At 37.9% G+C, this 27,500-nt stretch overlaps 1 protein-coding gene across 9 annotated transcripts in view; it reads left to right on the plus strand.

Moving 5' to 3' along the window:
• Window positions 1–27,500, plus strand: part of FOXP2 (forkhead box P2) — a gene marked incomplete at its 3' end in the record, with an annotated part of 555,064 nt that overhangs the window by 520,989 nt on the left and 6,575 nt on the right. For all 9 annotated transcript variants that reach the window (XM_084616818.1, XM_084616823.1, XM_084616824.1 and 6 more), the window contains 2 exons: window positions 1–24; window positions 841–1,004. The exon at window positions 1–24 is cut by the window's left edge and continues 46 nt beyond it. In XM_084616818.1, the coding sequence (XP_084472944.1) occupies window positions 1–24; window positions 841–1,004 (188 nt within the window). The remainder of the gene's footprint in view (window positions 25–840; window positions 1,005–27,500) is intronic.

Raw genomic sequence — 27,500 nt, forward strand, 5'->3', positions numbered from 1 at the left:
GCAGCTCTTAATGCAAGCTTGCAGGTAAAAATCCTAAATTATTCTTTCCTTTCACGTATTCATTATGTTCTTATGTGGGACATACTTTCTTTGCTGTTATATTGTGGCGTGAACTATCCACATTTGTGTTTATATGGGCATTGTGGTCATTCTTAATAGCTGGGCGTATCATCCAAGTAAGTTGTATTACCTAGCACGGCAAGAAGTACTGTTCTAATTCATGCTACTTTTGATGTGAAGAGGCAAGAAGGACACCCTGTGGCAAAATCTGGAACACTCAGTTTTGCTGCAAATGTTAGATTGATAGAAGCTTTTGCAAATGCATGTGGATATGCATTAATATTTATCCCAGCTGTCATAAATGATTTCACATCATAGTGTTGGGGAACATGGTGCTCATGGCAAAAACTTTAAAATTTAATTATAATATATAATTTTTATGCATAGGAGGCAAATGTCAGGACTTTTTTATTTTGAGTTAAGTTCTGGTCATTTTTAGAAGTATAGCAGCTGCCTGCATTACAAAGGAACCATGCATTGTGTGGAAGAGTACAAGGGTTAGCGTAATACAAAGTTAGAAATAGTTTGAAGACAGAATGCACTGTGCATGCCGTAGCATATCTGATAGTTCAACACATTTAACACAAATAGTAAGCTGGTAATGTAGATACCATTGTAACCAACGTGTGAAAATAATTGTGAATGGAAAAAAACTTCTGATCATTATCTGCACTGTACAAAATGAGGTTCTGTATGCATGTGTGTACACATGTATATACATATGAAAACTGTTTTATAGATAAATGGGCTAAGAATTCTATATCTTATTTATTTTGCTAGGCTGCACTGGCAGAGAGTAGTTTACCTTTGCTTAGTAACCCAGGATTGATAAATAACGCATCCAGTGGCTTACTGCAGGCAGTCCATGAAGATCTCAATGGTTCACTGGATCACATTGACAGTAATGGAAATAGCAGTCCGGGCTGCTCTCCTCAGCCTCACATGTAAGTGAGTGGTTAGCAGAGTTTTTAGAAAAAAATTATGCATTTCTTTGAAACTCCATGTTACTCAAAAGCACAGGTAAGTAAAAGCTAAAACCGTACACTTGAAAACTAAACATTAAAATGGATCCTGAGACCCATTTGTTTATAGGAAGCCTATTTGCTGCATAGGTACCATGCTTTAGGTCCCCTCTGTATAAATATTATTCAGTATAATTTTTTCCTCACTACCAAGCATATAATATTGGATTCTATGGAAAGATGTATCTGTATCGTGTGTGGTCATTGTCGCAGCTCTGGCTGTAAGGTACAGCAAGAATTTTCATGTTGGAATTCGTTGTAATTTTCACTACAAGTCTCTAAACCATTTATGAACTGTAGTGGAGATATTGCCCATGTATATAAACCGTAAAATGCAAAGTTTAACTGTTACCTACAGTTTACATAGAACCTAGTAAAGTGTAACTTTTTGCGTGTCTTATAAATCAGTGTAATTACATATTCAACTTTAATTACTGGTGCGTCTGTATTGGCAAGGTTTATATGTTATATTTTATGCAAGACTACGATTCCTATTAATATTTAGCAGCTAACTATATCATTAATTACTCTAAAATCTTTCCCCTACCATCTTTTTAATGGAGCTGAGAGAGTGGAAGTATTAAAAATTGATGTATTGTGGATTTCAGAAATGAGTATGAAGCTTTAGAAATGCCTGGCCTTAATCAGTGGTGTCAAATGTAGCAGTTTTTGTTTACTAAATAGTAAAACATGTACCTTGAAGGTATGGTTTCCCAGGTTATTTATATAATAATTAGGAATATGATATCTAAATAGACTTAGATTTAAGTTCACCATAGGATGATATTTTTAAATGCATACTGGAATATGTACAATTATGTTTTCAGTTCTTCCTGTATTTAAAATAGCTGACCTGATTTGCCTTTTTTCATTGTTTTCTCTTTCACATTTTCATACTTGTTTTAATCGCTAATATAGTGCTGTTTAGCTATATTAGTAATTTAGACTAAGCTCTGTTTTTCTTCTACTATGTTACTTGACCTTTAATAGATTAAAGATTTGCTGGGGTGAGGTTGTTTGGTTTTATTTTGATAGATATAGATATCTACATACAATCATGTAGAAATGTTTATTTATTATGTATCCAATTACTTTGTTACACATTTACTGCATCAACTTTGAGAGGGGAAAAAAACACTGTGAATGTTAATGTGTTTTATCAGATTCCAAACCATTACTGTTTCAAAATGGAAAAAAATGTCTTTTAGAAGTGTCTTTAAATGTATTAAATAATAGAAAAGAAGTAATAAAACTAGAAGAAGAAGAACATGAATTTATGCTCTTGAGAGTAACACTACTCTAAAACAAGTAAACTGAGCAATCAGACAAAAGTTTTTATATCCCATGCTTTATGCTATCAACCATGCAGTAGGTAGCTTGAGGCCTTTTACTTTTAGCAGTTCTCCTGAGTATGCTAATGCTCTCTTCCTGTATAAAATGCCAAGACAATAAAACTTTAAAGAGCAAACAGGAATTAGATCATATGTGTTAAAAATAGCTATTTTACAGAAGAGAATGACACTTGCTATTAGATTTAGTTTGTAACCATTTGGCAGTTGTGTTTATGTATATTGTGTACAGTCGCATGTATCTGTGCATGTCTATGCTTGTATGGATATGAGTGTGTTGTATAGACATGGTCATGGTGAAAATATTGCATACTGCAGCTTCAATTTGATTATATAAAAGGCAAAAAAGAAACAAATATTTTGAATTATCATTATAAACACCAATTGCTCAAAATGCATTAATTTTTTCAAATAGAGATAAGAGGATCAAATCTTGAGCTCTGGAGTATTTGGTTGCATCAGGATTATCCACAGTGACTCTTTTGAAAGTCTGCTTCTCCTCATTGTTCAGGGCATGCAGGTGAATGAACAGATACAGGGATGGATTTAAGCAACAGGTCACAACTTTAGTAATTTAATACTGGGGAGGAGTGCTATATGCCCACCCCCACCCACATACAAGGCATTTAACTGGGTCTAGTATGGTCTTACAGGGCTCCCACCATATAACCAATCCATATAACCAGTCCGCTCAGACTTCAGGTCTCCCTTTCTCCTATAGGAACAAGGGTCTACCAGCGAAATCCCGGGTGCCGTGTATTTCTGGGAGCAGGTCTTTTAGTCTTTATCCACATGGAACTCTGTCTACTGGGGGCACCAGCAATTAGCATTGTCACAGTTTCAACTCCACGTGTCTCCTTTCTTCTGGCATCACTGGACAAAGTTATTTGGCAGCAGTTAATGGACCAAGGGACTCTCAAAAAGCCCAGGAAGAATTTAAATAGACAAGGGGGGAGGAGGGAACACAAGAGCCAGTCAGCCCAGCTGGTCCTTCCAGCCATCCAATGGGAGGTGGACCACCCTTGGAGAAGGGACCTTCTTCTGCCTTACCAAGCACATGCGCTTGCCTCCCCCACCCCCACTTCCGTCACACACCTTCCAGGCACTGTGTCTCATCCTTGCTGATCCAATTAACAATGCTTCCTGTTGATGCAGGGTGGGCAGGCATTAGTTAAGAGAATCAGGGGACAGAGAGTAGGGAGGACAAGACATCCAGGAGAGACAAGAAAGAATTAAGACATTGAAAGAAGAGAAGGAGAGGAAACTAAAGGAAATTTAAAAACTCACACTTCATACACAGCTTATTTGATACAGCTTGCTAGTGTTTTAATTGGAAAATGCTGGATAATAGAGAAAATAGAAATTGCTACCTTACTGCCAAGAGCATCCAATTATTTGCAACTATAAATATGTTTATGTGTTATATCCTGTAGTTGTATCAAATAAATATACTATAGTGGAGCTCTTTGTTTTTGTAAATTCATATTAATTGTTTTAATAGCCCAAATTAACCACGTTATAAACACAATAAAACAGTGCCAGGTGTGTATTCATCAGCCAATATTTGCGTGTTTTGGGTATGCACATATTGGCAAACAAATGCATTCTTTGCAGTTTGTAATTATGTGTGTGTATAGTATTAGGGAATGGAGAAATTATTCAGATCTTTTGATCTGAACTTGCTCCTTCAACTTTGATTTTGAGTCGATCCAAAACTAGAAGATCACGCTTTCCAATTTTGCCTTAGATAATAAGATGATAGAATTTCGGTATTTGCAGGATTCCTTGTGCTTCCTAAGCATAGAGAATATCTAAAACATGGCAAATTCTGAGATAAGGTTATTTAGTTACCTACGGCAACTGAAATGTTTTGATGCATGACCACAATAGTTTCTCATTGTGGTCCAGTAAAAGATTATGTAAATCCCATGAAAGCAGCTGATCTGATCTGCGAGATTTCCACTAATTGGGGCCTATGTCTCCTGACAACAGTTTACCAGATTTCAACAGCACTGAATCCAATCTCTAGAACAATTTAGCTTCAAACAATTTTGCTCTAGAACAATTTAGCTTCAAACCCAGTCTCCAGTGGACTACATGTGAACAGTGCCACCTTACCATAAATCTTTTATATACTATAAAATATTTTCTTAATACTCAGTGTGGATATGAGTGTGCTGTTCTAGCATTCCAAGCACCTCCAATACTTTCAATAATTATCTTTTTTATCTAAATCAATATGCCAAATGATTGTTTCTTTCTTCTCTTCCCAAATGTGAAATTACTCTGGTTGTAGGCCCATGATGAACAAGTTTCAGATTTGCAGGACTGCAAGGAAACAGACTTTACATTTTTGACATTTTAATGTATTAAAAAGTTGTCACTGACTCAGGACTGAATTCTGCTTGTCTTGGGCCTTGAGCCAGCTTAATTTGGCGGTGGGGGTGGGAGGAGAGTAAATATTTCTGTGGCTGATTTATTTAGAAAAGAATGACACCTTTTTGGACTTGCTCAGCAGTTTGAATTTTAGATTCAGGCCTGGAGGATGTGGATTAGTGGGCAGAGAGCAGATGCGGTGGTCAAGGGTTTTTGATAGATATATGTATCGTATCGCTCTATAGTTTATCACATAGATATAAAAGCATCCATATATGGTATGTCTTTGTTGGATGTACCGTTTATAATACTTACTGATATCCTGTGTTCAAGACTATCTGTCGTGGTGGTATATGCATTGTATGTGTTTGTAGAAAAATATATTTTATATTATTCAAAGAGAAAAGCATAGAAGTGGGGGAAAATGGATGGAGGAAGTTACCAGTTTTTTTAACAGGAGCTAAACTAATAGGCAGTTATGTGTATAACAATTACATAGAAAGTAAGTACCCATAACATTTTTGAAAGTCTCTGTAAATGGACCAATATATTGATGTAAAGAGCACCAGCTTTGCTATTATTCTGACTCTGTATTGATTTTTAAATACAAAAATTTCTGCCATAACTCTGCAATGTTTTCTTACCATGGTTAAAGAAAATTCACATTTGTAAACATATTGCCATTGCCACTGTGGGAGGACAGATAAACACAGCAAACCAGTCTACTTAGTTGGAAGAGGTATTAGCCACAACTTTATTAAACACAATTTAAAAAACAATTATTGGCATATGACACACGATCACTGTACTGCATAGCAGAAAAGACTGAGGATGCAACCCTAACACACTTGAAGTTACTGGCAAAATTCCCATTGAATTCCATGGGTGAGGATTTCACTGTGTGGCCCTGATCCCACATGGGTGGACAGTGTTCCCACTCAGATCACCACTGACTTCAATGGAATCCACTCATCAGGGCCTCAAAACTACAGCTGTGTGAAATGTTTCACACAAATAGTTTATTCACTTTTTCTGAAGTCTGTTCTTGACGCTCGCAAATATAAGTGCAAAGAGATTCAGACCATGTAGATAAATATGCTAAGGTGCAATAAAAATTCCAAATAACTGGAATTAAAACTAGTTGGATTTCAGGGAATCTGTTACGTTTAAAACTTTTTATAATATGTGAGCCAAGTAATAACAATGGATAGGACATGCAATAATCAGGCACTGTAGCTACTTTTCATGCCCCAGGTGGATTATGAAGCATGAAGAAGTCATGTGCCTATCCACCACAGCAGTGTTTTCATATTTGTAAAGCTGAGTGTATTTCTGAGTGTAATATGAAACATAGGCTGTGCAGATTTTTGTGCAAATATAATTTTATTGTTATTATTTTCCTCCAGCATCTAACATTTGCCAGAAGGTAAAGTAACATGGATCATTTCTAATCAACTAACACACAAACTAGACAACAAAATAATGTAATACATACATGTTTAATTCTTTTCATTATTTAATTGTTTGCATATTTAGTATTGTCAGCCCCACACTTTCAAAAATCTTATGACAAGCCAAAATTAATGAGATTATTTTAAGACTCATCAGATTCTTTTTTTAAGTGTTCTTTTTATTTGTCTTTGGTTTTTGAGCCTTTAGGTTATACTTGAGTCTCAGTTCCAAGCTTTTCTTGTTTTTAATGAATGTTGAGATTCAAATGAAAAAACCACGATTCAGGAGTTGGAACTTTTTAGACAAATGCCACTTATTTCAAGCATTATGGTGAAATTGTGAGAGCTGACAGCGCTGCATATTCCGTATTCCCTCCACTCTCAATATTAGTGTGGAAACATTTGTACCTTTGTTGTCTCATAGAAGTTGAGGTCTTATACATCATTGTCAGAGCCCTCAAGATCCTCAGTTTCCCCCTAACTTGTCACTACATCCTTTATAACATGGCCAACATCCTCCTATTTAAATTTGGATGGGCTTGAAAGTTCCTTCGGAGCCAGTGAACACAGCTCCTTAATCGATCAGAGGGATCTTTATTGAACAAACTTCATACTCTAACTTCCTCTACCTCCACAAGAGCTAGTGTTGCCTGTTTAGTAGTGCCTAGCAAGGAGCATGAGAATGCAGTTGGAAATCAAACTCAGGTCTCTGTCTGTTCCTGTGTCTTTCCATTGGGTTGGTTGCCACACCTCTGTGACTTTATGTATCAGTACATTGATATGGTTCACTGGGAGTTAATGCCAGAAATCTTTGTATATCTGTTGGCCATGTGTACTTATGTTAGCCAATGACATTGAATATCAAATATTGACAATGAATATCAAATGACATTCCATTTAACTGTGTAGATTTGAGAGAAGAAGGAAAATTTCAAGTTGTAAAGTTGTCCATAGCAGTTTTAGAAAAACAAATTAGTTACCAGGTTTCTATGAAAAATTGAAAGACTGAAAAAAAATGCAGTTCCTGAATAGGGGATAATGAGTGGTTATGCCATTCCCACAATTCCCTCTGCTGCCAGTTGAATAAGGCAGAAAGTTGACAAATGAGGATGGGGAAGTAAGTATCCTACCATTTGGGGTTTTGTGGGAGGGAGTTGTCATCACTTCCTCTCTCACCCCTTCCATTAAAGCATGATGAGAGTATAAATTCTAATGATGATAACAATTCCATTGAATTAGCAGTCTGAATTCACTTATGAAAATAGTCTACTTCTTAAGAGCAAATCCAGACTCTTGGAGCTAATGGGCCTAATATCAGTAGGATTTTCTAGAATTTGAATCAGACATTGATCTTAAAATAGCAAGTGGAAAACAAAAGTCAGGTGTTCTTGAAAAGTGTATTCATATAGGCAGTCCAGTACACTATTATTCCCATTTAACGTTAATCTAGTACCTGTTTCATTTTAGGATTTAAATTATTTGCACAGACTTGCATACACCCAAACCTTTTTATATCTCTTTTCTGGGATGGCTATGTTTGGGTTCTGTGAGGAAAGAGGAAGAAAATTTGCTGTAATGGAAGAGAATAAGGATTGAAGCTGAGTTAAATTAGAAATATGAGCATACCCCCAATACAGCCAGCTTTCTACCTCCTCCAATTCTGCCCTATGAAAGAGGAGGAGTTTCAGCTATGCACGGTTTCAGTCAACCTTTCCCCTTTGTATTCTGCCATCGATCCCCACCCTACTGCTTTTACTTTTCCCACTTTTGCCCAGAATGGATTTTTTCTTTTTGCAGTTCCATCTGCATAAACCTCAAAGTTTTAGTTTTTCAAACTTTTTTTAACCTTTAAATTTTATTCCCAGAGGCAAATGTGATTATTCTTCTCTAAGATCATTTCACTTTTGAGGTGCTTCAGTTTGAAAGCATTCCATTGTTAGGTCGTTCCCATATCTGATTATTCCAGTCCCCTACTGTTATGCTTTCACACCACTTACAGTAGGTTACCTATCATTCCAGTTTCAATCACTTTCATTCCCTTGTTTCTTTAACTTCATAATATTCCAATCCCCCGTCTTCCCATTTTTTATATCATTACATTGTCCCATCTGATGATCCATCTCCATTTACTTTGGAGGCTTGCTCTGTTTCAGGAGATCTCTCTGATGCAAGTCTCTCATTCACTGTATGAAACTTGATATAGAATATAAGGAAATAAACTATGGAAACACTTCAATTAATAGAGATATGTCAAGCTTTATTAAATAGGTGAGAAACATGTCATTGAGCCAGTGAAGGTATAGGCAATGCAGATCTCAGGATATCCTACTCATCAGAACTGTTTCACTTAATAACATAATATATTAATGTCTGTTGAAAATTTCATTTCACATTCTTATCCATTAGCCTAGTAAAAGGTTGGAAAAAAATGGGCAAATACACTTTACAACAATAGACTATTGTATTTTTTCCCTTTGTAGTTGATTTTAGTTTGAAATTGAAAGAGTACTGCCTGAAGAATTCATAGAATCTTAAAGTTTGTGGTTGACCTTTTATCTCATCGTATTCAAATACAGGATCTTCTGTGAGCATTTGAAATTGTAGTGGTTCTGTCTCCCACTGCCAAGCATTTGAAAGTGTCAGGCAAATCGAGTGAGTGCAGTGTCCCATCTTAGTGTGTTCATACCATTTAAGTCTACTACTTTTGCTGATGTTTTGGATCATGTTACAATATGCTATCTTTGGAGCAGTCACTGTGCCTTCATAAAGTTTGTGCATTCTTAACACATTGTGAACCCCACTGTAAATAATAAAGAGTAAATAATCAAATTTTGATCATTAAAATATGTCCCTGCTCTACCTTGATATTGTTAATCACATGTAATGTTTCCCTATAATTTTATATTCTCCTACTTACCATTCTTATATTGTTTTACTTTATATTTCATTTCATCCTCTTACATGCTACTACTCTGCTCATCAATTTTCTGATCTTTCTAGACTCATGCTCTTGTACTTTGCAATCATTCCAGCCCTTTGACTTTTCTTATTTAGTTGTTTAAATGTTCTGTGTCTTACCCAGGGTCAGCAGTTGCTATTTCTTTTTTTCTTTACTCCAACCCCAGTTGTTGCACATACACAATTCATTCTGCTTTCTCTTGACTAAAAGATCGCTCCAGAAATATAGTCACTTCAGCTGCCTTAAACAGAAGAGTGTCAGATCCTCATAGCATGGTGTTGTGGAAATGTGTAGGAAACTGTGGGGTTTTTTGCAGAGTCTTTAGGTCTTTTCAGCAAAGTAGATGCTTTGCTGAAAACTTTTTGCCATTTCTGCTGTGAATTCTCAGCATTTTGGCAAGGTTTTCATGTTTTTCACTAAATAGTTCTACATAGGAATGTGCTGTCTTTTAAGTTTACTATGTATATTATATGCTTAAAATATATGTGTCCAAATATGCACATGCAGACTCCTCTGCAGTGCAGTTTTATAATTTTTCATAAATTTAGAACATGGGAGTTGCCTATATTTTACAAGAGCACTAAAACTCAAGCTGTAATTTTGCTAGTAAGGATGCTTTACTCACAATACCAAGACTGCAGAAACAATTTGGGTTCCATCAACCTTTGATGTGGGGCTTTATTGTTGGAGTAACTTTAATGTTATAGGCCCAGATTCTTAAAAGTGGCTACTCTTTTTCTAGATGCAATACAGTGAGTGCAAATATGTGCCTCTGCATTTTTATGCCATCACTGAATTGTAGATCCAACTATTTATGTTACACAGCTCACTAAATGTTTGTGCACATGTAAGCCATCTCACTGGTAGGCTGCTGGCCATCTAATTGCTAATATTAATACTAACACTTAATACGGGTGTACATTTTCACCGCCCAAAACAGACTGCGGTCCAGCTGAAAATCTAGGCCGTCATACGTTAGAAGGATAAATATATTATTTCATTTTTTAGTACGTGTCAAACTTCACAAATTATAAAAAGCTGAAAACTTTCATGCACAATTTTAATTTTTAATAAGTTTATAGAACAACCTAGTCTCAATGTGCAATCCCATACATGCGGAGCATATTAAAGTAATCCAATCTCAAATTGACGAAAGCATGGAGAACTGTTATCAGGTCTGTATCCAAAAGGAGAATTCACAACCTTCCTTCAAGGTGAAGATGGAAAAAAGTGCTCTTGGCTTCCAGGGGCATGCCATGATTTAAAGCATCATGTGGATTACAAATATGTAATGCAGATGCCTGGTGTGCTCCCTCAGTTTGGGCTGCAAAGACAGTATACTTCGGCTTTTTTGACTGCTTCCACCAATCAGCATTATTAAACTCTTTGTTGTTTTGCACCAAAGACAGTAGCCTTTGTCCAGCTCCACACATAGGCACTGGGTCACTCATTCCACTATGCCAGACCAGTACTGATGTGATGGAGACTTAGAGCCCATGTTTTATGTGTAGTATCACATGTCCTCTCACGTACCTGTCCAGCAGCCTCAAATACACTTTGAACAGAAGGGGTAACAGAATAGATCCCATCAATTCCATATATGAGAGAACACTCAAGGAAGAAGAGCAATTGCCCAAAATTACCCTTTGGGATATTTTGAAAACAAAAGTCTTTCTCTCGGGAAATAGGAACATTCCCGAACTCAGTTCTTCTCAAATTCTTCTCTCTCCATATTTTTCATTACATTCCATTATATCTTCACACTCTGTAACTTTGGCATCTTCGGACACCGCTGCTGAAATCCTTGCTCATGCTTTTTTTTGTCCTATTTACTATAGCAACTGTGTTATCTATGTCCTTCTCGAATGCCTATTCTCTGTGATGTGTTTAGCATATGCAGAACTTTTCCCAAATCATGACCACATCACCTCATCCACAAGTAACTTGACTGTCCCTTCATTTTAGGATCCAGTATCAATTTTTTGAACAAAACCGACCCCAGGACTGACCCTTGGGGCACTCCACTTGATACCGGCTGCCAACTAGACATGGAGCCATTGATCACTACCCACTGAGCCCGACAATCTAGCCAGCTTTCTATCTACCTCATAGTCTATTCATCCAGCCCATACTGCTTTAACTGTCTGCCAAGAATACTGTGGGAGACCGTGTCAAAAGCTTTGCTTTTGTCAAGGAACAACACGTCCACTATTTTCTTCTCATCCACAGAGCCAGTTATCTCGTCATAGAAGGCAATTAGATTAGTCAGGCATGACTTGCCCTTGATGAATCCGTGCTGACTGTTCCTGATCACTTTCCTCTCCTCTAAGTGCTTCAGAATTGATTCCTTGAGGACCTGCTCCATGATTCCTTGATACATCCACACAATCTTGCTACCACTGATATCAGAGGCTTCTCCTCTGCAGATCTCTTGTCTAAAACAGCCTATTACTCTTTGCCTCATAGAATAACCTAACCATACATTAAGCGGTGGTAGCCATTGTCTGGCTTGTAGGAGAAGGTATGTGGCCCCTTTAAGGGTTAGATAGCCAGAGGGTTACTTGTTGCAGCAGCTTCAGACCAGGTCATAATGTGTATGCTCACCCATCCCTTTCAGGTGACAGGAAGAGAAAGGAGACTACCAGGTTTTGCCATGATCAGCTGTGAGCATTATGCTTGTAATTCTTTTCTGGAACTGGGAAGAATTTTTTTCCGTCACCGCCAGATTGGCCAAGATGAGGCCAGGGGTAGTGGGGCAAGGGTCACTTTCCCCACCACGGGTTGGGGACTTCATTGAAGTGAACATGAAACAGGGGTTAAGCTATGTATATAAGAGTGGGACAGATGTCTAGTACAGGTACTCTATAGGGAAGGGATAGGGTGATCAGATAAAAATGGACTGGTAAAGGAGGTATTATTTAAAGGAATGGAAAAGGGGAGATCAGGGCTCCTATGACTTGTATGGCAGGGAGCCAGCCCCTCCCCCCACTTTATCGACCCCCATGAACCCTCATTTGAGGGGTGGAGGTGACAAGGTCCCACCAGCAGTTTGGCTTGGGACCAGAATGGATAAAGGGGGAAGGCCTCCCCCAGGAATATGTCAATGATTATGGAATTACCTGAACTGTGCACTTTTATCTGCTGAATACTCCCTGACATTTAGAAATAAAGTTAAACCACATTCAGTGTCTCCTGTTCATCTTCTGGCATAGCTCAACAATTCCTCTTCTCAAATGTAGCTGAAAACCTCTCTTTTCATTTTTGATTTACTTCTTACTTTTCTCCCCTTCTGCTCATTTTTTTTAAATTAACCTTATCATTATTTATTATTGTTATTTATTATTGTAGTACCTATGAGCCCCAGTCATGGGCCAGGAGCCCAACTGAATCAGGTACAAACACAGAACAAAAAGACACTCCCTGCCTCAGAGAACATGAAAACTAAATTACTATTTTATTATTTAACTCTGAAAAACATCCTGGGGCACAAGGTGCAGCTTGTATGAAAGACAGTGTATATAAAAGTTGTATTTTATTTGTGCCACTACCTGTAAACAAAAGCAACAAACATATTTAGAATGGTAATTAGGTTGTTTATTGAGGTTCTTGACACACTTACCTGTGCTTGTTGGACTGGCGCTTTCTTTTACTTTGTTTGCAGTAAAATGGGTTACTGATAACAAAGAAATATATTGAAACAAGAGCCTATGATAATATATAGGTAATGTCCTGTTATTACATTTGTACATTTATTAATACAGCCCAAATCTTCAAAGGGGTGGACACAGTTTTGTGCTAGAGCATTTGAATTGCAATAAATACAACTTAGAATGTACATTTTGTTTTTTCAAATTCAGGCAGATATTTTCAAACCATAATGCTATAAATTACAGTATATTGTACAGTAATGTTTCACTCAAGATATAATCCAGGTACTGACCCCTTTATTAAACTTGAACTGCTCTAAGATCAATGACTTAAATCCAAAGGCCTCTTCTCCTCTTTGCTCTCTCTCTACTCTTTTCCTTACAGTTGAACCTTGCTTTTTGTAAACAACTTCTTTCCTGTGCTTTGGAGATTTTGCTTTTTTTCCTTCAGTCTCTCTCAATTCAGAGTTCTCCCTTCACACACTCTTTGTTGGGCTCCTCAGGGCTGTGTCCTAGATCCCATTGCTTTAAACTTAAGCTACTATCCCTACTTCAAGGCTCTGCACAACTGCTTCCACACCTATCTCTGATTTATTCCCTGCTACTCCCCGCCTGCTCCTTTTCTTCTCCCCAAACATTGTGTCCAACCACTCTCTGAATTTGTTTCTCCACTCTGTCTTCATCCCTTCTTCCTTGCGGCCCTATATCCTTAAGCAGGTTTTGCGTGCCAAGTGACAACCTTCCTTGTTCAGATCACTTCTCAAAAACTTACTTCTTCTGCTAGGCCTGAAATCCTTCATATCTACAGCTACATAAACATATTTTAAAAGTCTCTAACATGAAATCCAATTTTCCAACAGCTTCTAGTCCCTGCTCACAATAAGTAACTGTGCTACCAGTTATGCTATTTTCCTCCTCCTCCTCTTGTTATTGTTATTAATAATATTATTAAACATTTCTATAGTGGTAGCACCTGAAGGCCACAACCTGGTTGGGCCCCATTTTACTAGGCACTGTACAGACACAATAAATGACCTCTTGTGTCTCACCATCCTAGCTACACCCTGTTTGTTTTGGTTTTGATCCAATTTAAGATGATAAACTCCCTGAGACAGCAGCCTTGTTTTGTGTTTTTGACTGTATAGCATCATACCCAATTAGAGTTATAGGGTTTATTATTATAGAAGTCATAAGAAAATGTATTAACGGCATCCTAATCACAGGTACTTCCATATTGTTTTCTGAAAACTGGAATATGGTTGTGGACCCCCAAGTATGTGGATGTAAAAAGATCTCAAAAGATTGCCTGCTGTTCAGCTCTGTCTTTGTATATGTTTGCACCGTGGCTGTGGGAGCTGCTGCACTACAAATAATACATAATAATAATGATAATTAATAAAAAACAAACAAACCTAAGAGCTAGGAGTAATTTCTAGCTTTGTTTGTGAGTGACAGTATTGAAACATAATGTTGAGCAGCAGAACATGTATTATAGCTAAACAATAGGCGAGAAGAACAGAGGCAGAGATCTGTGTTTGATACGAATACAGGGCGGATGGCAGATGCAAAGCATGTAGGACACAGTGTCCAACATAACTTATTTTGAAATTTTCCATTACAACAGATAATGGGATTTGCTGGAACTGAGGAGCTAGAGGGTTCTGGATTCTGTTGCAGCCTATTATATTGCCTCATGGCGTGAAGGAGCAATATTGTTGGTGGAGTCCCCCTGGGTATTAGGGGGTTCTCTGATGAGTATCTCAGGGGATGGTGGGGGCAAAGCCAGATTATGCTGGGCTCTGGCTACTCTTGGCTGCCAGAACAATTCCTAAGGGACAATTGCAACAAAGTGTATGTTAGAGCCTCCCTGAGGCTAGTTTAGCTTAAGTGAATTGTGGGCAGGCCACATGATGGCCTCAAAATACAGGGCTACACACAGGTGCTGGGAGTTACAGAACATCTGGCCTACAGTGTCTAGTCTACAACCCCAAATAGCATGTAGCTATTTAGTCAATGCTCTTTTAAGATAGTTAAAATAAGAGATGAGCGTTACAAATTTTTACTCTAGTGTAGTGACAGATCACATTCTTAGAATTAAAAAGCGTACATGAATTCTAATAAGTTATTTGCCTCAGTAATATATTGTGGCAGTGAGCTCCACAGGTTATGAATGAATTTTTGAAGTTCTCTTTTACATTGGGTGTGCACCTTTGTATTATGAGAAGGAATTAATAGTGAGATGATTGTAGTGACAGAGGGATCATGCAAGATGCTGTATTAAATTGGATGTTTTTATATTGTGAGAAAGGATAAATAAGTTTGTTCATTTGACTTTTTCTACACATTGCTTTATTTCGCATTATTCTGTCATGCCGCCTCTTATTCGTCTCCTCTCTCAGGCCCTGCTCTTGCTGCCATTGAGTTCAGTGGCAGCAAGATTAACCCCAAACAAAGCAGCACTGTTGTATTTAATATTTCCCCATATGGGTGTATTTACTGTGTCTTTAATCATTTTTGTTATCTCTTTCTAGTTTCTGCTGTATAACTTTTAACTACAGCTGAAGAGAGTGGTCAAGATGATGGCATACCATCAATTTATGTACAAGCAATGTAATATTTTCAGTGATATACCCTCTCTTAACTCTAACATGTTGTGTTTTTTCTTTTTAATCTCTATTGCATCTCAAGCAGAGATTTTCACTGAGGCATCCACAATAGTACCTACATCTCTTTTCTGGAGTGGTTGCATTAAATAGTAAACCCATCAACATATATAAACAATATATAATTTTTCTTGCATTTATTTACATTAAATTTTATCCGCCATTATGTTGTGAAATACCTAGCTTTATTAGGTTTTTCTAAAGTTCTTCACAATCCTTTATTGATTAGACTAATCTAAATAAACATCAGTTATTTTCTAGTGTTGTTACCTCTCTATTTACTCCTTTACCCCATTAATAAGTATATTCTAAGCACCAGTTACATACAGATCCTTAGGGTATACTCACTGTTTAACCTCGTTCCATGCTGAGAAATGACCGTTTTATTCCTGGTCCTTGTTTTCTATCACTTAACTGGTTTCATCAGGGACATAACTTTATTTCTTACCCTAGAACACCTTAGTTTACTTAAAGTCCCTCCTCAGCAGTTATTATCAAAGGCTTATTGAAGGTCTAAATAAATATTTACCAGTTCTCCTTTACCCACCTTTTTGTTTGCTCACTTAAATAATTCTAATTGGAGAAAAAAAATTATTCTTTAAAGAAACAATTCTAGTCTGTCCCTATCATATCCTGCTCATCTAGATGTTGTATTGTTGTTGTATAGTTATTGTATAGTGTAGTATAGTTATTATTTCAAATATTTTACTTGGTAGGAATGTAAAACTTACTTGCCTGTAGTTTCCAAAATTACCCATAGTGCATGTTAAAGGAATATAAAACATTTAAAAAATGAAAAAAAATCTGGATTAGCTATCTCCCCCAACCTCCTTGCATTCTCTCATGAAGTCTATTGTAATTAAGTTAGTCTATCTAGTTTCTGTGCAATATTCTTATCCTCCTTGGTAGCTCTTTTTATTCCCATGTAGTCTAGCAAACCATTAACTCTCTTTTAGGATTCCTGGCCTGAAGTCAAGAGGAGTTTTGCCACTGAGTTCAGTGGAGCCAGGATTCCACTCCAAGAATTTATCTTCATTTCTTTGATTTTCTTTTCTTCAGATCTCCCCTGGGCCCTCCTAGTTTCCATCTAGATTTTATTGTGATAGACTTTTTTCACCATTCCATTTCATTAAGGTCTCTTGTTCCAGAAAAAGCAAGGACTTCTCCCAGACCTGGAATCTTTTAATATCATCATTTCATATTTCAGGTCACTTGTTCAGCCTGCTAAATTAGTTAGACTATAAGTATGGGAGCTTTTTATCTACATAACACAAATTGGAAAATAAGTTCTCTTGCATGGAATATTTGGGAATGCCTGTTATCCAGTAGATTTGTAAGTCATTTTGTAAATGATTAGCCTCTAGAAGCACAATATCTGAATATTCTCTGCTATCTATTGAACAGTAATTTATTTCCCTAAAGATATAGAGGATAAAGATAAAATTGTAATTCCTTTCTGTTTTTTTCTCTTGGGATTTCTAGTATTAAGCTGCCTTCTTGGTCACCTTTTCCTCCATTTGAGCACCCTTTGTATTGCTTGCGTCATATTTATTTCATTAAAATAATTTTCTACATTGTGGTCGCTTCAGCTTAAATGTTCAGTGAATGGCAAGCACTCTCTATCAATATCCATCCTTCCTCCCCAACAGATACATTAGCACACATACTAGCTTTTTCCATCTGCAGTCATGCTAGAATTTCACATCTAGTTCGTTACTCTGGGGTCTTGGCTTTAACCTAATCCTTCCATTTGCCAAATCTAGATGCAAAACTACCTTGTAGCAAAGTGGTGGCACTCTTCTCTTTACCCACAGTGACATTAGGTATTAGAACACTGCATAAGGCCTCTGAAATTTTGCTGATTTTCTGTGGTATATGCTGCTTATTCATTCCTCCTGGGATGATAAGGGAGGTAGGAGTGGCTCTCTGGAGGCAGAATAACTAGAGATGTCCTGAAGTGAAACTCTGGAGCCAGGCAAGCTCAAGGAGGGAGACTGCTTGAATTTTACATTGTGTTATTGTTTTTGAATTTCCAATAAAGCTAAATTCCAGGAATGGTGAAAGTTTGGATACTAACTCAGGGTCTGGATGTTCTGTGGATAATAGAGAGGGACTCAAACCATTCATGTATATTTTTATGGCGGTTAGCAAGTGAGAAGTCTTATGTAAACGACCAGTCATTGTAATGATAATGGTGGGCTTTGTAATTCTTTCCAGAGGGGTCTATTTGACTTTTTTTTTTTTTTTGTCACAACTCATTTTAAAGGTAGTGATGATTAGAAACTTCCAGTTTGGTTTGAAGAGCTCTGGTTTTGCAGTTTTCAAGATTGGAGGTACAAAATTTGGAAGATACTATGAAGGTTGGTGAATTATGAATATCAGAATGATCTTTTGGGCCTTAGTGGATATTAAAAATTAACCAAATGGCTTGTAGAGACTTTATTTTCTATGTAATAAGGAAAGCAAGTCTCTAATCCTGTTGTTGTGGGCAGGGATAGTCATCAAAATATATAAACTCATCCCTCACCCACTGCTCTCCTGCTTGACAAACCACAAACAATAGATAAAAGGAGTACTTGTGGCACCTTAGAGACTAACAAGCTGAAAGTGAGCTGTAGTTCACGAAAGCTTATGCTCAAATAAATTGGTTAGTCTCCAAGGTGCCACAAGTACTCCTTTTCTTTTTGAGAATACAGACTAACACGGCTGCTACTCTGAAACAATAGATAGAGATCCTAACTCAATTATCTGCTACTGGCAGCCATTATCTTCTCCTACCTTTTCTCTTCAGCCTGCTTCCACCCCTCTAATGTGGTACTAAAGGGGACAGGCATCATTGGAATCATCATTCCGTGTGCACTCCCTCAGATATCTGCTCTTTGCAGCAGGAGAAACTATTACACCTCTCCCACAATCCCTGCACCAGTGCCACTCCCCACTTCTCCCTTGTATAACTGAATATGTGTGTGTGTGTGTGTGTGTGTGTGTGTGTGTGTGTGTGTGTATGGGGGCGGCGGGTGTGAAATGTCACTGAAAGGAATTTCTGAACGCCCAGGAGACTTCAGGGAATTCCTCCAAACCATGCTTGGGGGAAGGAGAGATTGCACTTCCTCATTTCATCCCAGCACAATGGGGATTCTTCAGAAAAAGCAGAATGGGAAGCCCACTGAGAAAAGCCTCCATTAAGGATCCATGCTTCTCTGATAGTGGCATCTTCAACCTTTATCCTACAGGAGAATGTGATGATATAATTCAGCTCCTTGCATAGTGGAGGCAGGTAGTAAGTGGTAAAATCTTCACACATACTTCACCCCACTCTGTGGGCGGGGAAGCCAGTGGCTACAGAATCTTCATCCCTTTCCTGCCTGAGGCAGATAACAACATTTTTACAAAGCAGCATTTTCCTTAACAATAATGGTACTTTGATCTGTCTATGGGTGGGGGGAGAAGAACAGGGGAGGGGATTCATGCTGTTTTGAAGAAATGCTGGTGCAGGTCTAGCATGAAAGAGACAGAAATATGCTAATAAACGCATCTGTAATCTAGGTTGTATACTTGGTGGAAAATAAACAACTCCCTAGAAGAATCTAAGGAGATTCTCAGACACAAAATACTTAGTTAAACTGAAGGGAAGGCGTACTACTGTATGTGTCAATAGGTTAAAAGGATAACCTCTTTTAAAATATTTGAGGTAAACAAACAAATTATTGGAAAGTCAAGACATTTTTGGTTAAGGTAAAAATGAAAATAGTCAACAAAAAACCAAGTGTGAAAATGCAGAGTTAAGGAACTCCATGTTGTCTTGTCAATTGAGGGTAAATTGGAGGATAGTCCCAAATCTTCAAGATAGTAAATATGCAGTGGTGGGTGTTACAATGCAGAAATACATCTATTACGATACAGTTTATTGGAAGTATGTGGCTCATATGATTGTTGTAGAAGATGTAAGGTACAGGCATAAGGCTGTTTCATAATTTCGCGTCACACTGTCTCCTAATTTTGGATGGGGGCAGGGTTAAGGTTGTTTAGGGGTACTTAATTCTGCATATCTTCTAACTTGTTTCTGCTATATTACTTTAACAGAAAATATCCTCTTAAAACTTTGGCTTTATTTCAAAAAGTTCCCTGTTAAACTATGCATATCTACAACTTGCCTCCAGTTTAACCCGGATTTTCATCTGGAGGTGTAATCTTGTGATAGAGAGAGTCTAGGAGAAGTATATGATAATGGAGACTTTGTGCCTGATTTCAATCTCATTTTCATTTTTTGTTACTGACAGATGAATCCAGTGGCTCTTATTTTATGTTTTTGTATTATTGTATTTAGTTATCTAATACTATTGTGGTTTTGGCTGTGTAGCTCCAGCAACATTAGTAGTTGGCACATATGCTATAATATTGTAGGCATATTATGGCATCATGTCCTCAACTATTTTTATTTGAATTGCATTTGAAATATTTTAATTAGACTACACAAAGCACTGCAGTCAAGGCTACAGAGGGTATGTCAGGCCTTCTGGACCCACCAGGTTCCAGCTTGGGTACCAGGCCCAGCAGCTTCCTTTGCCTTCCTCCACATGGGGGAAAACAGAGATTTGGGAGAAGCGTGTAGTGGCTAGATTCTGGAAATCTCTAGACTCTTTCCCCAAAAGCAGCCAGCTAAAACCACAAGGGCATCACAGGGCTCAAATCCAAACTGGGTGTGGTTGTCCTTAAATGTAATCAGCTATTTTGGATGGCATGACTCTCCACATGGATCATTATTAGTCTCTTTTCTGGTGAGGGACAAGAAGGTGGGTGAGGTCATGTCTTTTATTGGACCAACTTTTGTTGGTGAGAGACCAACTTTCAAGTTACGCAGAGCTCTTCCTCAGGTCTTTTCTGGTGAACAGACAGGAGAGAATTTGAGAGAGGGGCTAGTTCTTGTTAATTTAGCTTGTGCTTAGATTTCCTACATGACAGATACGCCTGTCCTGCCTCCAAGAAGCTGCAAAGATGAATGGAAATTCCTTGAAATGACTCAGGTTTTTCTCTCAGCCCTTACCTGCAGAATCCCATGAAGTTCATACTATTCTTACTAATTTTATTTGACTTGTAGTATGAAACCACTGGGAGAATTGGTGAGCCAGCAGTACACAAATGATGCCCAATTCTACATCTCATTTATATCAAATGATAAACAGTACCATCTCCCAGTTCTCTGAATGCCTTGTTGAAGTCAGCCTTTGGATGAAGAGCAACTGGCTAAATCTGAACCCAAGCAAGACTGAGGTGATGCTGGTAAGAAGACCTTTCCCCTGATAGAACATCGCCCACCATCCAGGTCATCTGCATTCAGATTAAATCTAAACTTTTGGAGTAGTCAGTGCTAGTAGTAGTAGTAGTCAGATGCCTAACTATCCAAGGTGATAAAAAATGGTAACCTCGAAACTTGATTATTGCAACTTATATCTAGGAATAGTAACGCACATGTATGCACACACACATACACACAAATCTTTAGCTTGCATGAAATGATGCAGGACATCTGCTTGGCTACACAAGTCCCTGTGGACACATCATCCCAGTGCTCCATTTTCTGCATTGCTGCTGACCACTGAATACAGAGCCAAACTCAAGGTCTTCGTTCTCATATTCTGTGGTCTCCATGCAATTGGCCTACTGGGAGACTGCTTGCCACTCCGTCACGTCCCACAACACTTTCTACAATATTGTTCCACCAGACCAATGAAGCTTTTGGGTCCAGACGGGAGAACTTTCACAGCAACCAGACCTAAACTATGGAGCTTATTCCACTGAGAATTATGGAAAGGCTACAGCACTCGCTACTTACAGAATTAAATGCAAAGCAAATGATTTCTTCTGCAAGTTGGGAAGGAAGAAGACGGAAATGGTTGTTGTTAATTCAATTTTTTGATACTTAGGAAGTGCTCAGTTACTACAATGGTTGGGATATATTAATACATAGACAGAGTGTTAGAAAAGGGCTCTGACTTATTCTTTTTTTCAAAGCAAATAATATTTTCTATTCAGAGCCTGGAGTGAGCACTTCAGTTTCCATTAAGATGATCCGTACCTAGTTTACTGTAACTACTTGTTCTTTATTGGCCTGCTTCTCCATGTGCTGAATGGAGTATCCCCTTACATTAAAACTGATTTGACTTGAAACCTCTGTAGAAAACTTGCTATCCATAATTCAGAATATTGGATCAAGTATCTTTTCTCTTCGTTAACCACATCTCAACTACATTTAATTAAGAATTCATGTACAAGGTTATAGAATCTGGTTGTTTTCTTGTCAGCAACAGCACACATGTACTAGTGTTTAAAAGTTGAATGGACCATATGTTCTGATCTCACCGCTTTTCATTATTGTATCAGATATTTGAACAGGTGTTACCAAGGCAGGATCAGTCTAATCCTGGACAAACCTCAAGAGACTGGTTCAGTTCACACACAAATTATAAATTTGTTTGGTCTCTGAACTTTAAGAAGCTACTTCATATGATCCCTTCCCTTCCTAATTGTCACCTAAATCCTTCCTCCCCACCCCCACACACCAGCCCCTCAGCTGCCAGTTCTTCCCTCTTCCGTACACGCTCAACAATCTTCAAGCATCCTTTGCAGATGTTGGCTACCAGTACTGGTCTGCTGGGCCCTAATTATTACTGCAATTAAATTTAATGAATCATGGTAATTCTTCAATATACTGTTCCCCAGGATGTGATCAATATTAGAGAATCTGAGGGTTGAAAGTTGTAGCACCGCATGATCCAGAAGAGGGGGTGCACTTTCCAGTATATCTGGGAGGCATATAGAGAAGAGAGCTTAAGATCTCTGTAGTGGTTCTGTACAGGGAAGTGGGAGACCGAGGGTAGTCACAGAGATGGACGAAGCTCTGTATTCTGGGAATTGTGAGAGGAAGATAGCAGTGTGCTGAGGTAAGCAGGTTACTAGTTCAAGCCATTCGAACGACTCTTCTCAACAAAAATGAATCTTCTAAAAAGCTTGGATTCTGAGAAAAGATTGAGATTCAAGTCATTTTGGCTGCTCTAACAGTGGATTCATCCATTTCTAGGCAGATGACCTGTGGGAATAGCTGATATTTATCTGTTCACTTATTTATATCTTTAAAACAATAATAATAATCTCACTTGAAATAAGTTCTTGGTGAAATAACATGCAGCCAGGTGTAAGAAATCAATAAACTATGAAATGTTATTAGGCCTGGTTTTAGTAACACGGTTATTAATGGTATGATCGGAGTCTTTGACGTGCTGTGGGATCAAAGCCTTCTTCAGAGTTCATATTTCAAAAATCTGGTAACAATTTGTGTGAATACGCTTTCCATTGTGAATTCTTTCACAGCATGTTCCCCTACCACACTGGCTGTAAATGCTGTGAACAAAATAATATGTTTTCATACCAGATCCAGAATACAAAATACCATTATACTTTTTAATTTCTGCTTGCTTCATGCAATAAGTATTTATTTTGGATCTGTAATGTTTGCAATGAAAACCCTCAGGATAAATAACTATAGGGCAATCAGTAGCTGATGTTCAAATCTGACTAAATTGGTAACTTTTGTTTTAGATTTTAATGGTGAGAAAAAATTGTGAATTCAGTTTGTAGGAAAGGTGCTAGATTAATAGCACTGTGGATTGATATTGTCTGTTCATTCTCAAAAATTATAAAACACAGGTATCCAAATGTATGTTTTGCTGCACCTCCTGATCAGCATGCTTCAGCCTAGACCCTAGAGGACAACTTCTAGGATTGAGAGGGGAGTTAGTCTCCATGACTTATGCATTTCTCGTTCTTTTCTGCCAGCAAGGGTGTCAATTATGGTAGTGGTTGCTATGATCTGTGGTTTTAACTAGTGAGAAATAAGCAAAGACCACCAAAACATTTCATACAAGCCACAGAACCACGATCTGGTTATAATAGTTTTCATTCACTATTGTTCTGGGCCATTGTATAATTAGCAATTTAAAATGAATGTTTCTGTCTCCCATTCCCAATCCCATGAGCCATCCATTACCTCATAATATAGTACATCAGATATTCTTGAAATTGTCCAAGCAACAAAAGAACACATTTAATAATATCCAAAAGGTAGAAGAAGAGGAAGAATTATAATACGTTATGAAGTACATGTGCATTTTTAAAGATCACTTCTGCTTTGTACGTTTCTTTTTAGCTGTGCAGTGTCTGCATTCCCCACAATGGAGTGCCATAAAGGGGAGCAGGACAACACCCAGAGGCAGCTGCAAGCTTAGGATGACATTATATCAGTATTAATAGGTTTTGTTGATTTTTCTAGTATAAACCTCTATTTGTAGGTGTTTATCACTCTGTTCCACTCTGAAACTTGACATGCAAAATACAAAATTAAAACATTAGTATTCGATTCCTGTAACTTAAAATAAAATACCAAGTCAAAATGATACTTCTTAAAAAGGCACTTAAATCTCTGTGCACATAGAATTATAGAATCATAGAATATCAGGGTTGGAAGGGACCTCAGGAGGTCATCTAGTCCAACCCCCTGCTCAAAGCAGGACCAATCCCCAATTAAATCATCCCAGCCAGGGATTTGTCAAGCCTGACCTTAAAAACTTCTAAGGAAGGAGATTCTACCACCTCCCTAGGTAATGCATTCCAGTGTTTCACCACCCTCCTAGTGAAAAAGTTTTTCCTTATATCCAACCTAAACCTCCCCCACTGCAACTTGAGACCATTACTCCTTGTCCTGTCCTCTTCTACCACTGAGAATAGTCTAGAACCATCCTCTCTGGAACCCCCTCTCAGATAGTTGAAAGCACCTAACAAATCCCCCCTCATTCTTCTCTTCTGCAGACTAAACAATCCCAGTTCCCTCAGCCTCTCCTCATAAGTCATGTGTTCCAGACCCCTAATCATTTTTGTTGCCCTTCGCTGGACTCTCTCCAATTTATCCACATCCTTCTTGTAGTGTGGGGCCCAAAACTGGACACAGTACTCCAGATGAGGCCTCACCAATGTCGAATAGAGGGGAACGATCACATCCCTCGATCTGCTCGCTATGCCCCTACTTATACATCCCAAAATGCCATTGGCCTTCTTGGCAACAAGAAGTTGACACAGTTTCCATTTATAAATTATGAATCTTCATAATATTTGGATCAAACTCAACTTTTGTGCCTACAATGCCAACAATAATTTGGTTAATCAAATGTATTTTCTTGTTTAACTTTTTGGGGTTAAATATATGTACTTCTATTAGTATTTCTTTTTTATAGTATGCCATTAATAGTAATAGAATCTAAAGCTACTCTTCTTTAATTCAAAGGCAAATAGTAAGCATACCATGGTGGCAATATCCAGAATGGACAGCATCAGAATGGTGATTCTTGTAAAATACTGGGTGCAATAATTTTGTTTTACCAAGTATTTACAAACAATGTGTCCCTTTTTCATTCAAGTATTTAATGTTTTACTCAGGCATATTCTCTATCTATCTATCTATCTATCTATCTATCTATCTATCTATCTATCTATCTAAATGCAAAAACTATTCCTTATAGGATCTTTTTTTCTTTGCTTTGCAAATAGTTGTGCATAATTATGAATTTGCCTCTATGTAGTTCATAAAAACTATTAATAACACAAAAATTAAAAACTTAGAACCACATCATGACATCAGTTTTTAAACACAACTCCCCCTGGAGAATGTGATTTTCTTCTGTCAGAACACTATTTTTCAATATTTTATATTAGTTATGTATTAGAAACTTGTCGTTCTTATTAGATCATATATTACTAGTCCATAAAGCCTGCCGAACAATCAATGGGGTCACTGGACAATCAAGATGCTAAAGGAGCACTGAAGGAAGACAAGGCCATTGTGGAGAAGCTAAATGAATTCTTTGCATTGATCTTCACTGCAGAGGCTGTGAGGGATATTCCCACACCTGAGCCATTATTTTTGGGTGACAGATCTGAGGAACTGTCCCAGACTGAGGTGTCAGTAGAGGAAGTTTTGCGATAAGTTAAACTGTAATAAGTCACGAGGACCAGATGATATTAGGGTAACCAGACAGCAAATGTGAAAAATCGGGACCGGGGTGGGGGGTAATAGGAGCCTATATAAGAAAAAGACCCAAAAATCAGGACTGTCCCTATAAAATCAGGACATCTGGTCACCCTAGATGATATTCACCCAAGAGTTCAGAAGGAACTCAAATATGAAATTGTAGAACTACTAACTGCAGTATGTAACCTATCACTTAAATCAGCTTCTGTACCAGAGGACTGGAGGATAGCTAATGTGACGCCAATTATTAAAAATGGCTCCAGAGGCTATCTGGGCAATTACAGACCAGTAAGCCTAACTTCAGTACCATGCAAATTGGTTGAAATTATAGTAAAGACCAAAATTATCAGACACAAAGATGAACACAATTTGTTGGGGGAAGAGTCAACACAGTTTTGTGAAGGGAAATCATGCCTCACCAATCTATTCATATTCTTTGAGAAGGTCAACAAACGTGGACAAGGGTGATCCAGTGGAAATAGCGTTCTTGAATTTTTTCTGAAAGCCTTTGACAGGGTCCCTCACCCAAGGCTCTTAAGCAAAGTAAGTAATCATGGGATAAGAGGGGAGGTCCTCTCATTTACCAGTAACTAGTTAAGAGCTAGGAAACAAAGGATAGGAATGAATGGTCAGTTTTCAGAAAGGAAAGAGGTAAATAGCAGGTTCTGCCAGGGTACTGGGACTAGTGCTGTTCAACTTATTCATAAATGATCTGGAAAAAGGGGTAAATAGTGAGGTGGCAAAGTTTGCAGATGATACAAAATTGCTCAAGATGGTTAAGTCCAAAGCAGACTGTGAAGAGTTACAGCGGGATCTCACTAAACTGGGTGACTGAGCAACAAAATTGCAGATGAAATTCAATGTTGAGAAATGAAAAGTAATGGACATTGGAAAATATAATCCCAACTGTACATACAAAATGATGGGGTCCAAATTATCTGTTACCACTCAAGAAAGTGTGGAGTCATTGTGGACAGTTCTCTAAAAATATCTGCGCAATTTGCAGCAGCACTCAAAAAAGGCTAACAACATTAGGAGCCATTAGAAAATGGTAGATAAAAAGACAGTAAATATTATAATGCCACCATATAAATCCATGTTATTCCCACCTTGAATACTGCATGCAGTTCTAGTTGCCCCAGCTCAAAAAAGAAATATTAAAAATGGAAAAGATACAGGGAAGGGCAACAAAAATGATTAAAGGTATGGAACAGCTTCCGTACAAGGAGAAATTAAAAAGACTGGGAAAGTTCATCTTAGAAAAGAGATGACTGAAGAGGAATATGATAGAGCTTTGTAAAATCATGAATGGTGTGGAGAAAGTGAATAAGGAAGTGTTATTTACCCCTTCATGTAACACAAGAACCAGGGGTTAAACAGCCAAAAGGAAGTACTTCTTCACACACTCACAGTCGACCTGTGGAACTCGTTACCAGGGGATGTTGTGAAGGCCAAAAGTATAATGGGTTCAAAAAAGAATTATATAAATTTATGGAGGATAGGTTTCATCTATGGCTATTAGCCATATAGTCAGGGATGCAACCCCATGCTCTGGGTATCCCTAAGCCTCTGACTGGCAGATGTTGGACCACAGGGGATGGGTCACTAGATGATTGCCCAGTTCTGTTCATTCACTTCGAAGCACCTAGCATTGGCCACTTGTCGGATGAAAAGGTACTGGGCTGGATGGACCATTGGTCTACCCCAAAATGGGCATTCTTATGTACTGTTTTGATTGCAACAATATTAAAACTTCATCAACCTGTTGTTGTTTTTTAAAGTCTTAATTTATTTGATAATTTTTCAGTATGTAGCTTGATAACTTTAGGATTAATCCCGCCAGATCTTAACCACTCTGTTGCCCACACGAGTAAAACACCTAAAGGACATGCTTA

The sequence above is a fragment of the Lepidochelys olivacea genome, assembly GCF_965140295.1.
Source record: "Lepidochelys olivacea isolate rLepOli2 genome assembly, chromosome: 1".
Taxonomy (NCBI): domain Eukaryota; kingdom Metazoa; phylum Chordata; order Testudines; family Cheloniidae; genus Lepidochelys; species Lepidochelys olivacea.